The sequence below is a fragment of the Leucopleurus acutus genome, assembly GCF_964270905.1.
Source record: "Leucopleurus acutus genome assembly, chromosome: 10".
Taxonomy (NCBI): Eukaryota; Metazoa; Chordata; class Mammalia; order Artiodactyla; family Delphinidae; genus Leucopleurus; species Leucopleurus acutus.
In genome coordinates this window covers 7,587,271-7,600,705 of record NC_139153.1, presented here as the reverse complement: position 1 = coordinate 7,600,705, position 13,435 = coordinate 7,587,271, and the positions used below count along the sequence as shown (strand labels likewise).

Sequence of the window (13,435 nt, the reverse complement as noted above, 5' to 3'; positions counted from 1 at the left end):
AATGCCGAGTACTTGCCCCTATGATTTTTACTAATTTAATGTATCCTTAAAAAAATCTAAGATAACCATTGTTTGCTCTAATCCACATTTTGTATGGTCTAAATAAATACTTGGGGACTGGCTTGGTGGTCCAGTGGTTAAGACTCCATGCTCCCAATGTAGGGGGCCTGGGTTCCATCCCTGCTCAGGGAACCAGATCCCGCATGCTGCATCAAAGACCCAGTGCAGCTAAATAAATAAATATTTTAAAAACAAACAAACTTGTCTGTGCTTTCGTGCACTTTTATCTCCACCCCAATCCCAAGGAAGGCACATTTCTTAAATTTATTGCCAGTTGTTACAAAATATTACAAAAATGGGTCTAAAATAATGTTTTTAGAAGTAGATCTTCCAGTTTGACCCCAGGGAGAGGAGACCTCAGCAGTGAACAGTGTACACAGGTAAGTTCTTGTCGTGTAGTTGGATATGTTTATGAGTAACTGAGGAATTGCTTCTGGTCACTGTCACCTTGCCAGGAAGAAGGCTTTTTTTTTCAAAATATGTTTTCCTGAACTCATAGCTTTTGTAATTTGTACCACTCTTTTGTCCTTTAGAATCCACTGGCTTGGGTTGTATTTTAGTTCTGTATCTGTCTAATCTTCCTAATTAAATTGTAAATTCCTAGAGAGCAAAAAAGGTGGGTCATGTTTGAGAGTAGCAGATTGACTGGAGCATAGGGACAAGTAAGTGTGTAATTGGAGAGTTGGAGCTAAAGCTAGTTTGGAGATAGAAAACAGAGAGCTCTGAATGTGAATCAAGACATTTTGATTTAATTTTTCCACAGAGGTAGTCCGTAAGGGTTTCTTAGCATAGAAATGGCATAATCCAAGCTTCGCTTTAGAGAAATTAATCAGTTTCATGTGTATGATGGATTGGAAAAGAGATGAGATTCAAAAGAGATGGATTGGTCAGGAGGCTTAGGAAAAACCTCAGGTGAGAGGTGGCGATAAGAGCTTTGCCAGTGAAATCGGAAAGGGAAAAACTTACTACTGAATGGGGTGAATGGTGTTTAATTAGGAAGCACTGGCATCCCAAGGGCTGGACCGTTCTTTCTCTTCGACTGCTCCAGGTAACCTCCTTGCTACAGTTGGTTCATTCCTGCAGTGAGCAGTCTCCTCAGGCCTCTGCACTTTATTATGATGAATTTGCCAACCTGATCCAAGGCAGAAAGCTGGCTCCACAAGTGCTGGTATGTCCAAGTATCTTTTCTTAAAGCAATGAAGCATGAGGGCTGCTTTACTATACATTCTTCAAACCCTTCCCTCTGTTGTGCTGCAAAAATAAAAAGATCTTCCTGTGAGCTCTCCCATATTCTAATTGGGAAGGCTGTTCTGACTCACTCGGCCCCAGGCCTCTCCTCTGAGGCCTCCTTCATATAATAAAAATAAGGGATGAGGATGATGAACATGTGGTTAATGATGTTGTTGAAAGCCACCATCTATTCTGTGCCAAGCACTGTGTTAAGCATTTTTCATGTATTATGTCTATTCCACATCAGAATGATGAGGTATGTATTATTGTTATTTTCTTTTCAGAAATGAGGAAACTGAAGCTTTAGAAAGGTTAATAGTTTATTTAGGGCTTTATAGCACATATACCCTGGTCTACCCAGCCTTTTTTGTTTGTTTCCTAAAGGAATGGGCTGGGCAGACCATCTTTAATGATTTCCAGGATGCCTTTGTGGTGGACATCTGTGTTGTTCCAGAAGGGTAAGTACCGTTTACCCACTGACATGGTTGTACTGGTCAAGAAATTATGTCAGTTATGTCAGTTGCTGGTGCAAACCTCAGAATGTCTTGACCTCAGCCAAGTCTAGTCCACTCCCACAACTTCCCTCCTCCCAACCCCAGTACCCCGGCACCCCCAGCTCCAGGATTGCTAAAAGATTCCCCACTTGTTCTTTGTCCTCTTTCTCACTTCTCCTCATAACAGAGGAGATTAGTTTGTTCTAGTGGTTTCTCCCATAGACTTGCCATACCCTTGAATTGCGGTATCAGATTCTGGGTTCTCTCCACAGTGACTATCCATTTCCTGTGAAAGCTCTCTACGGACTAGAAGACTATGATAGTTGTGATGGGATTGCCATCAACCTCCTGCCACTGTTGTTCTCTCGGGACTTTGTGAAAGATGGGGGTAGACTGACTTCGCAGGAGTCAGACCAAAAGTCAGTACACTTTTTCTTCTCTAAAACCTCTGTTGGTATTTTGAATGTTCATGGGGAATGCCGCAGTTCATGCAGTCTCTTGAGAACTTGATTGAAAAGGATTTCTCCCAAGACAGGTGGTATATGGATGGGCTCCTAAGAATGGGGCAGACTCCTTGTTTTCTCCCAGACCCTGGGTTTGGGATTTGCATTGAGTCATGACAGCCAACAGATATTCTGTGAGGCTGCTTTTGTTTCTGTTCCTTTTTCCCACCCATGTACGTGTTTGTCTATCTCTGCCACTCTTAACACCCTCCTTCCGTCTTATCTCCACTTCCTCCTAACACATGGGCATTCAGTCTACTTACCTCTGTCTTCCTCCAATTCAGTTCATTATTTATTTGGTGAGCATCCATTACATTCCTTGTTATATGTTCTTAAAAGTAGACATTTATTTTGGGCAAACCTCCTTAATTATAAGGTTGGGCTCCCTATAAACATGGACTAATGTGTCTATAAACCGTGGTCTAAAAATGGATTTTTCCTTCCCAGATTGGTTTCTCCGTTGTGCCTGGCTCCCTACTTCAGGTTACTGAGACTTTGTGTGGACAGACAACATAATGGAAACTTGGAGGAGATTGATGGTTTATTAGGTATAGGATGAAGTTATCAGATCCTTTCTTCTTTGTAACCTTTCTTTGGTAAACTTAGGGAAGGGGCAGACTGGTACATGTGTGTGGGGGAAGGAATTTTTTAACTTCACAGAGAATTTTAGATTATATTTATTGACTGCTGCATGATATGGAAGTATTTTTGAGACTAATCAAAGCTTGACCTTCAAATACTAGTTAAAGGGGAAACTAAGTAGAAGGAGAGCTAGCTCTAGGGGCAGCATCCATGTTCTGTTGACTTGAACTAAAGGGGATTAGAAATGTTTGTCCTTCTCTTTCAGACTGTCCTATATTCCTCACTGACCTGGAGCCTGGAGAGAGACTGGAGTCCATGTCTGTTAAAGAGCGTTCATTCATATGTTCACTTATATTTCTTACTCTCAACTGGTTCCGAGAGGTGAGCAGAGTTACTAGGACAATTCACTTACTGTCTGTAGTTTCTCTTGAAAGGAAACAGTTTCCTTGGTTCCACGAGGCTCCTTAAAAATTCTTCACCAACCACTAACCCCTGTGTGTTTCTGCAGAGGTTGTATCCTACCCTTCCCTAATCATATGCGCCTCCTGATGCAGCGAAATCAAAATACTTAGAATTCACTTACTGTTGCCCATGCTTTACTACCTCCAAGCCTTTTCATGGTAATCTACTTCTGCCTGGAATAACTTCACCTTCACCACTGTGAAAATACTGTTCCTCCTTACATCACTATGCACTTAATGTTTCGATTTAGTGAGATCAAGTGAATGATAGTTTTCACTTTCCTTTACAGTATGTTTGTGCTTAATGAAATGCACAATCATAATGAAATATAATGAAAATGAAATGCAGAAAATGATGGTAACATCTTACATCTATATCACACTTCCTTTCTCATGCATATTATTTCTGAGAATGTTTATTCACTTGAAATATCTCTTCTTATCCTGACAACTATATTATGATGTAGGCGGGATGGATATTATTATCCTCGTTTTACACATATGGAATTGCAGGTACAGAGAGTTCAAAGTCATTAAAATTTATCAAACACATGTGCCAAATGCTGGGCTAGTTTCTTTATTCACACTTAATCCATATGACTGCATTCCAGTTTTATAGCTGAAGAAATAAAAGCTCAGAAAGGTTAAAGACTTGGCCAAGGTCACACAACTAGTAAGTAGCAGACTAGGATCTGTTTCACCGAGGTGTATACTTTCTAGCTATTGTGTTGTTCCACCTTATTACTTAACTAGAAATAAGTAGAACCAGGATTAGAAGTTAGATCTCCTCTATTGGCCCAGAGCTTTTTCTTTACAGCCCCTTGCTGAGAACACTGACATTTCTCACTAGACTCACAGATGCTGTCACCAAACAACTCTTTTAGCTCTCGCTGAATAACGCAAACAAGGTTAAAATCTGAATAGTTCACAGTGTGAGAATATAATTTTTACTTCCACAGGTTGTAAATGCCTTCTGTCGGCAAACATTACCCGAGATGAAAGTGAAGGTGCTCACCCGGTTAAAGCACATTGTAGAGCTGCAGCAACTCCTGGAAAAGCACTTAGCAGGTGAGGGAAGGGTCCTCTATTGCAGCCCTGCTGGGCAGTGGTGAGGAGATAGCAGAGTTAGCTTTTAAGCCAGACTCAACGATAGCTGCCCCCGACTCGTGGGACAAGAAAATGGTTGCTCAACAAAAATTTTAAAAAATGAGTACATCAGACTTCCCTGGTGGTGCAGTGGTTAAGAATCCGCCTGCCAACGCAGGGGACACGGGTTCGAGCCCTGGTCCGGGAAGATCCCACATGCCGCGGAACAGCTAAGCCCGTGTGCCACAACTACTGAGCCTGTGCTCTAGAGCCCTCGAGCCACAACTGCTGAGCCTGCATGCCACACCTACTGAAGCCCATGCCTAGAGCCCATGCTCTGCAACAAGAGAAGCCACCACAATGAGAAGCCCATGCACCGCAACGAAAAGTAGCCCCCGCTCACCGCAACTAGAGAAAGCCCGCGTGCAGCAACAAAGACCCGACACAGCCAAAAATAAAGAAAGAAAGAAAGAAAATTAAAAAAAAAAAAGAATACATCCATTTTCCTCCCATTGTTATCTCCAGGAAACCTTGGTGTTTAATACAAGATATAAAACATTGGTTGGGCTTTTTGTACATTACATTGCTTCTTTGGATGTCAAACTTCCAGTGCCCTTTGCCTTCTTGAACATCATTATGAACCAGGAATACAGCTGAGAGGCCTCTTAATACCTTCTGGCCATTAAGAAAACTTGTCATTTTAGAGTGCTAGCTTTGGGACTTCCCTGGTGGTCCAGTGGGTAAGACTCCCTGCTCCCAATGCAGGGGGCCCAGATTTGACCCCTGGTCGGGGAACTAGATCCTACATGCATACTGCAACTAAGAAGCCCACATGACACAACTAGGAGGTCTGCTTGCTGCAACTAAGACTCGGCGCAGCCAAAAATAATTAATAAATAAATAAAAATAAAGTGCTAGCTTGATTCTCTGGGGAAAACATGGAGCCTCCCTCAGGCTCTCATCTAAATAATTGTGTGTAAAACAAACTGCTATGTGACCAGATATTGCTAATATCTTTAGATTTTAAATGTAAGTTAATTTATTTTTAGTTCTTATCTGCTTGGATGTTTTATATTGGTATAATGGTTTTATGTTGATTGATCATAATCAATTAATATGATATTCCTGTAAGTTATCTTTGGCTATTTTACTATGCCAAAATGATTAACGTCAGATGACCTGAATGCATCTTACAGGCAGTCAGCCATGCTTGGCAGTTCTGGAAACTAGTTTTTAGCTAATCGGGTGATTAGAATTCAAGTCTAATAGTGGTATATGGTTGGTATTCATTGAGCTTCCTGCTGTTTGTTTCAGTCACTCCAGACTATGTTCCTCCCCTTGCAAACTTTGACTTGGAAACTTCAGAAGTAACACCTCATACCAGTACTGCTGTTTCAGCAAAAATCAGAATACAAGGAAATTTAGGTGAGTATGCTCTTTTCTTCTTATTCTGTGTCTCCCTATGTGCCATGCTGAATTTACTTAGAGGTTATGCGCATCAAGGCATCAGTAATTGGAGAGATTATATAATTGAACCCTTCTTTGGCATGGTTATCAATGAACTATAATTTAGGGTTATAAAATTACCTCCTGTCTCTAGGTAGTCTTCAGCAGGTTGTTTCTTGAAGGCAGTGATATTTAGTAAACATGATTATTGATTATTTGAGTCACTTTTCTCTTCTTGAAATACAAGGAGGAAGGAAGCGAAAAGCAGATGGCAACAAAACATCCTCCCCTGACCCACTTTCAAAGGAGGATAATTCAGAATGCGACCCTGCACCATCTGATAGGAGCCAGCTGGAAAAGGTATTGGAATGACTGGTATCTATCAAGGTGTGTGACAGCCCGGTGAGATTAACAAAGGGCCAGCATTATCCTATGCATTTTACAGAGAGAAGGATTAGGGAAAAGAGAGACGAACAAACTCTCTTAGGCCTTGGAGTGACCCTCTCAGTAGCAGAGTTTGGGTTAGACTCCAAACATTTATCACTACCACACACTGTTTTTCTAATTATTTTCTTGATTGTATTACTCCCTTTTTTGCATCCCAGGAGTACTTTGAATTCTCACTTGTAGCAATTAGCAAATTCTTTGTATGTAGTACAAGATATACTTCTTTTAGCCTCTTTCCTCTTCGGATCCCAGATTATCTCTTTCTCAATGAATTTAGATAACATGAAATGCTTAGTACAGTTTCTTTTTTTTTTTTTTGCGGTACGCGGGCCTCTCACTGTTGTGGCCTCTCCTGTTGCGGAGCACAGGCTCTGGACGCTCAGGCTCAGCGGCCATGGCTCATGGGCGCAGCCGCTTTGCGGCATGTGGGATCTTCCCGGACCAGGGCACGAACCCGTTTTCCCTGCATCGGCAGGCAGACTCTCAACCACTGCGCCACCAGGGAAGCCCATTAGTACAGTTTCTTAATACAGATACTTAATAAACAGTAGGTCCTTTTCCTGTAATTGTACCACCCACAGGGTAGGTTTGTGAAATTGCCTAAACCACATGGATCCCAATTATTTCTGTTTTTTAGGTACTGTTTATTGAGAATTTATGTGTAACTCCTCTAATCTTCCTAAAAACTCAAGCTTAGTATTGATATTTACATTTAATAGACGAGGAAACTAAGATCCAGAGAGGATAGGTGACCTGTGTAAAGTTACACAGTTAATAAGTGCTTGAGCAAGGATTTGAAGCCAAATCTTCCTGGCCCCTAAGCTCATAGTTTTCTGTACCACACCATAGTGCCTTGATTTGTCTATATTCATCCCTAAGTGGAAACCAGCTGAGTATCGATGTGTGACCTATATCCCAATATTACAATACGTGATCTGTTTCAGGAATATTTAGGGACTTTGGTAAAAGGAAGTTGGTAAAAGGATGTGATGAACTGTAACTTTTTACATAAAATAAATGCACAATTGCATTTTGAAATCTTCATTTAAAGTTAGATTAATATAGAAGCCTTATTCTATTGGTTTCTGGTACTTTCCTCCCAGGAGTTCAGAGGGAAAGAAGAAAAGACATCAGTATCATTACAGAATTACCACGCTTTTTTCCGAGAACTGGACCTTGAGGTCTTCTCTATTCTGCATTGTGGGCTCGTGACCAAGTTCATCCTAGATACTGAAATGCACACTGAAGTAAGTGACAGAGCTGAGATCCCAGAACTTAATCTTATTTCAGAAAGTTCCTCAGCTCTATTCCTTTTTCCAAAAGAAAACCATGACCCTGGGAGAAGTTGGACTCTGGCTTCCAAAGCCTTTATATGTGCAAGTGTGGATGAATAATCATCCTCATCATCTTGATGTTTATAAGTCTAAGTTTTTTTTATAGTGCATTAGGTATTACAAAAGATCATGCTAATGATGTGATCCTTACTTTACGTTACTAATAATAACCTATTTAGATTACTTTTGTGGAGCAACACTGTTGTGATTTATAGTTACACAATGCTCTTTTCACTTTTTTGTGACATTTGTTCAGTGTCCATGAGTGTTTGTTGAGGCCTTTTTTGTTTTTGATGCAAATCTAGATATTGGCAATTCAGTATTACGTAAGCATGATGCTTGCCTTCAGCTAGCTTATAATCTAATAAAGGAAGGAGACAACTAGCAGTACATTGTATATTGATGGTCTGAACCAAGTACCAGTGAAACTGAGGAGAGAATGGTACTTATAATGAAGTTGGAAGTAGAAGACATTTACACAGAGAAGGTACCTTTTGGTATGGGATTTCACCAGAGAGTAGAGTTTTTCCAGGTTAAAAAAATTTTTTTGAGAAAATGCATGGATTTTTACCATAGATTTTTCAAGAATGTAAGCTCCTTCAAAATGGAGTGTTTTTTTTTTTTTCAGTCTTTCTGCGTCAGCCTGTACTTGGAGATTCTCCATAGCTGTATGTTGAGTGAAAAGTTTGAAGTGAGACTGCTTGACCCATTCTACTTATGGTAGTGTAATATGGTTATAAGGATCCTGCCCAGAATTAATAGTAGCAAAACATTAGGTGGAAGAAAATATGAAAGAATTACTTAATGAACAGAGAAAAGCAAAATTCCCTTTAATTAGTCATTTTTTTTATCCCAAGTTACTTAGGAAATGCATCACGGGTCCATAGGTGGAAGGATACACCAGAGGCATTTATTTCTAGAGCAAAAGTGTGTCTTCTAAAACTATACTGCCTCATTCCCATTTAATAATTTTAAATTTTGTTTTACTTAAGAAGTGCATGACTTTTTGATTTGTTGACAGAGTACTACAGCCATTTATATGAGGTGGGGCAGAATTTCCCCCTTTTTTGGTAATGGTCAGATTCTTCTCCCATTGTAAAGAGTAAACATGAAATGTGTCCCCCAGAAAGATGGCTAGGACATGCTGGGAATTACTCTTTCCTTCCTCTTTGTGATAGGCTACAGAAGTTGTGCAGCTTCAGCCCCCTGAGCTGCTTTTCTTGCTGGAAGATCTTGCCCAGAAGCTGGAGAACATGCTAACACCTTCTGTGACCAGGAGAGTCCCCTTCCTCAAGGTTAGTACAGGCAGGAGCACAGGCCCTGGCCTCTGGATTTGGAAACAAGGAGGTCTTAGTAGTGAGTAAGTTGTCACTTTCTCTGGTATTGTTTTTGGGTAGCATGGTGGTAGCCCCATTGCCAGCCCACGTTCATTTTGCTTTAGAAAGGAACTCTGAAACAGAGAAAACAGAAAAGCCACCCAAAACAGAAAATGTATTTCTAAATGCTCTGAGCATTCCTGAATCCTGTTCTTTGCTTGGGTTTTGGTTTTAACACCCTCCCGAACTAAGCCCTTGCCCAAGCCTCAGCATAGTAGTCAGCTGTCTAGAGAAGTCCAGAATCTCGAGTGTGTATGTAATGGACCAATGCATGTAGCCTCTGGGGAAGCAGTGGGATGACACAAACGACAAAATGTGTAAGTTTTAGGTGTAAACATTTAAAATTAGTATATCTAGTTACTTGATCCTTTCTTCTTATACTTAGTATTTGCTGTACATTCTTATCAGCCTAAATGATTTCTATTTTCGTGTGAGTTTTATCTCATTAGTAATTTTGGGTCTATACTTCTCAAACACTGTCTGTACTCTCTAAAAGCCAATCTCTTGGTTATTTGAAGATTGAGTGAGTTCCCTCTGTCAAAATATATCCCTAATTTCTTCTGTCCATTCTACCCGGTAGCACAAGGTTTGATTAAACTCTATAATAAACTCTTAGTTTCAGAGAAGCTATCCAACAGTTCCTTCCCTCGTAACTCTGAATTTATTATAGAGCAAAGGAAACCGGAATATTGGATTCTCACATCTCCACCAGAGATCTGCCTCAGAAATCGCTCATAGTGTTGTTCAACTGCTGAGCCCCATGTGTAACCATCTGGAGAACATTCACAACTATTTTCAGGTCAGAAGCCTATCTTATCATTATAGAGACTTAGAAATCGCTTAATGAACAAGAGATTTCATTTTTGGCTGAGAAATATTGAAGGAGAATGAGGGCAATTGCTGAAGCAACAGTCTTAAAAGCATTTTTCCCTTGTAGTGCTTATCTGCTAAGAATCATGATGTAGTTGATGGACCAGGAATTAAAGGTCAGGAGTACGACATAATGTCTTCCTGCTATCAGAGGCTACTGCAGATTTTACATGGACTTTTTGCTTGGTGAGTATGTGGCAAGTACAGTAGGTAGAGATAATCAAGTATGTCCTTGCTTCTGCTTGACAGTCACCAAGGCACTGAGGTATAGAAAAGAAGGAAAGGGCTCCAAAATTTTATGTAAATATGATGCTTATTCTTTCTGTAGTGGTTTTGTCTGCATCATTTCATTTGGTTTTGCATGCTCTGTGTCTTATGGAGTCACTATTATTAACTCATCTGAAAATCAGATGACTTGCTTTTGGCTAACCTGTAACAAATCTGGCCGTCTGATTCTTAGTGAGTTTGCTGTGGCAACCTTTCCCTAATAGCACCAGAGAGACTGTCAGTTAAGAAGTTGTTATTAAACAAGTTATAGATAAATTCCAGATTATGAGGTAAAGAGCTGAAGGCTGTGTAAGCTGGGGTGTTTAGGGGTGCCTTCATGAAATCATGGGACTTCACGGGGCCCTTGGAGGGTAGATGGCTTTTTGGGAGGTAAAGGAAGAAACTGGAAAGCATGGCATGGACAAAAGTAGAAACGAGGGAGGTGTGTCCTTTAAATGGTTTTGTTCCTCAGGGCTGGGTCCTGGCCTCTCTGTTCTCATTATACAGGTTTCCTGGGCAGTCTCACCCAAGCTTAAATTCGTGCTAAAATTTAACTTCTGAGCTGCAGGCATTTATCTCCAACTGCCTACTCAGCACCCCGTTATAGATATGTCATTGACACCTCAGACTCATCACATCCAAAACAAGTGTTTCTTCCTTCCCACATCTCCTTCGGCTTTCCCTGGCCAGATAGATGGCGCCACCAGTTGTTGAGCCAGAAACCAGGAGTTATTCTTTGTTCCTTCCTCTACTGTCTACCCTTTCTCTCTCCCACATCTGATCACAGAATCCTGCTGAGTTTGTCTTCTAGATAACACCTAAATGACCACCTGTTCTCTCCTCCTCCACTGCTTCCAGACTTCTGTCGTCTGTCACCAGGACTGGATTAGTTTCACAGTTGGTCTGTCTGCCTCCAGCTGTCCTCTTTCGGTCCCTTCTTCACGCAGCAGTTAAAGCGATCTTCCCAACACAAACCCGATCTTATCCTAGCGCAACTTTGGCTTCTGATTGCCGTTAGATTTCTCTTGAGTTCAAACTCTTTTACCCAGCTTCTAAGGCCTTTTATTATCTGACTCCTGCTATTCTACTCACTGTCTTGCACTCTGCCCTCCAGCTGTACTGAATTAATTTCAGCACCCTGTATAGCTTTTACCTGGAAGGCTCCACACATACCCATCCTTCTACCAGGATCCTCACCCTCCTTGATCCCCAGTCTTTTCTAAATCATCCCTGAGATCTGGATTTAAACTGTACTTCCTCAGGGGCATCTTCCTTGACCCCCTAGGCCAGGTAAGTCTCCTTTCTGCCTCTCTTATCCCCACTTCTTTGCTAATACTCTTACGATAAAACTGATCACATTTTATTATAATTACTTGTTGATCTGTCTTCCCTGCTGGACTGTGAGCTCCATGAAGGCAGAGACCAGCCATTGTCATATCCTCAGTACTTAAAAACAGTGCCTGACAAAGGATTTGAACAGATGCTGAAACAAGGAGATAAATGGATGGCAAATAAACACATGCGAAGATATTCAGCAGTATTAGTTGTTAAGGAAATGCAAGTAAAAATCACAGAATGGCTAAATTAAAAAGGTTTACCTCGCCAAGCGTTGGCGAGGATGTAGAGTAACTGGAGCTCTCACATGCTGCTGGTGCAGCTGTACAATGGTGCACCCACTTTTGAAAACTGTTTGGCAGTTCCTTAAAAAGTTAGATATACACCTACCATACAACCCAGCCATTTCATTCCTAGTATTTATCCGAGAGAAATGAAAACATGTGTCTACACAAAGGCTTGTGAATGAATGTTTATTACAGCTTTATTTGTAATAGCCCCAAATTGGAAACAATTCAAATGTCCATCGAATAGTTAACAGATAAACAAATTGTGGTATGTTGATGTGGTAGAATACTACATTGCAACAACATGGATGAAAAAAGAATTATCGTGAAGAAAAACCAAGACCGTAAGAGTATGTAGTATTTGATTCTATTTATATAAAATTCTAGAAGAAGCATATAATTTTTTAGTGACAGAAAACAGTTCAGTGGTTGCCTCGCATTGGGCGGGAGGATGGAAGGAGGGATGGATTACAAAGGAATACGAGGAAACTTTGGGGGGTAATAGATATGTTTATTATTTTCAGTGCCATGGTGGTTTCATGGGTTTATATATAAGTCAGCTGATCAAATTCAGCATTTTAAATACATGCATTTTATTGTATGTCAATTATACTTTAATAAAGCCATCCCCACCCCCCACCTCCCCCCCTGAAAAACCTGCAGCCCATAAGAGGCCCTCAGAATTCATTTGTGGAAAGGAAAAGAGGCTACCACTGGTGATGTGGAAATGTTTCTAGAGGAGTGAAAGATCGAGGGGGTCAGATTGTGCTGGGCCTTGAAGGTCAGGCAGAAGAATTTGAATGTTGTCCAGGGAAGCAATTTTGGAGTTTTATGATCACAGCCATGATATAGTGAAAGCAGTGTTTTACGAAAATCCTTTTGGCAGCAGCATGCAGGACAAAGGGATTGGAAAGGCAATCAAAAAGACCAGTCAAAAGATGTTGACATGGGCTTCCCTGGTGGCGCAGTGGTTGGGGGTTCGCCTGCCGATGCAGGGGGCGCGGGTTCGTGCCCCGGTCCGGGAGGATCCCGTGTGCCGCGGAGCAGCTGGGCCCGTGAGCCGTGGCCACTGGGCCTGCGCGTCCGGAGCCTGTGCTCCGCGACGGGAGGGGCCGCGGCGGTGGGAGGCCCGCGTACCACCAAAAAAAAAAAAAAAAGTTGACGTGATCTGTGCATGGGATGATGATAAGGGCCTGGCCTAGAGTGATGGCCCTGGCTTGGAAAGGAAGGGACAATAGGAAAGATAATCTGAAGATAGAATTGTCAAGACTTGACTTAATACAGAAGAAGGAATAAGTTCTTTGCTGAACATCTACTATGGATTAGACATGGATTTAAGCAATTTCACAAAGTTATTCCTGTTTTTTTAGAGAAGACTGATAGTTATCTCTAAAATGTAAAGAATGAAGGAGAGCTTTGTTTGCCTTGAAAATAATCCTAGGAGGACTGTTAGGTCCTTAAGGAAAGACGTTTTCAGATACGCTTCAGCTTCTAGTCTGATACAGCAGTGACTGAATTTAGCACTTGAGTACTTTCAGTACTTCAGTTCTCCTTTTTCTTCTGTTTTATCGATGGTACAGACTGGAGGCCAGGATCCTCAACTGCTGTCCACGTAATCTTCCTGAAACTGAGCTAAACTACCTTTCCTTGACTTTCC

The 13,435-nt window shown here is 41.2% G+C and overlaps 1 protein-coding gene across 6 annotated transcripts in view; it reads left to right on the top strand.

Moving 5' to 3' along the window:
* The window catches only part of FANCD2 (FA complementation group D2), a gene marked incomplete at both ends in the record, with an annotated part of 54,259 nt that overhangs the window by 28,794 nt on the left and 12,030 nt on the right, over positions 1-13,435 (top strand). For 2 of the 6 annotated variants that reach the window (XM_082848870.1, XM_082848866.1), the window contains 13 exons: positions 380-440; positions 1,109-1,228; positions 1,675-1,748; positions 2,057-2,203; positions 2,735-2,835; positions 3,135-3,250; positions 4,290-4,398; positions 5,731-5,841; positions 6,113-6,222; positions 7,413-7,556; positions 8,822-8,938; positions 9,690-9,818; positions 9,957-10,075. In XM_082848870.1, coding sequence (XP_082704996.1) covers positions 380-440; positions 1,109-1,228; positions 1,675-1,748; positions 2,057-2,203; positions 2,735-2,835; positions 3,135-3,250; positions 4,290-4,398; positions 5,731-5,841; positions 6,113-6,222; positions 7,413-7,556; positions 8,822-8,938; positions 9,690-9,818; positions 9,957-10,075 — 1,458 coding nt within the window. Of the gene's footprint in view, positions 1-379; positions 441-1,108; positions 1,229-1,674; positions 1,749-2,056; positions 2,204-2,734; positions 2,836-3,134; positions 3,251-4,289; positions 4,399-5,730; positions 5,842-6,109; positions 6,223-7,412; positions 7,557-8,821; positions 8,939-9,689; positions 9,819-9,956; positions 10,076-13,435 lie in introns of all 6 variants that reach the window. The other 4 variants (XM_082848868.1, XM_082848869.1, XM_082848867.1 and 1 more) reach the window with 4 other exon arrangements.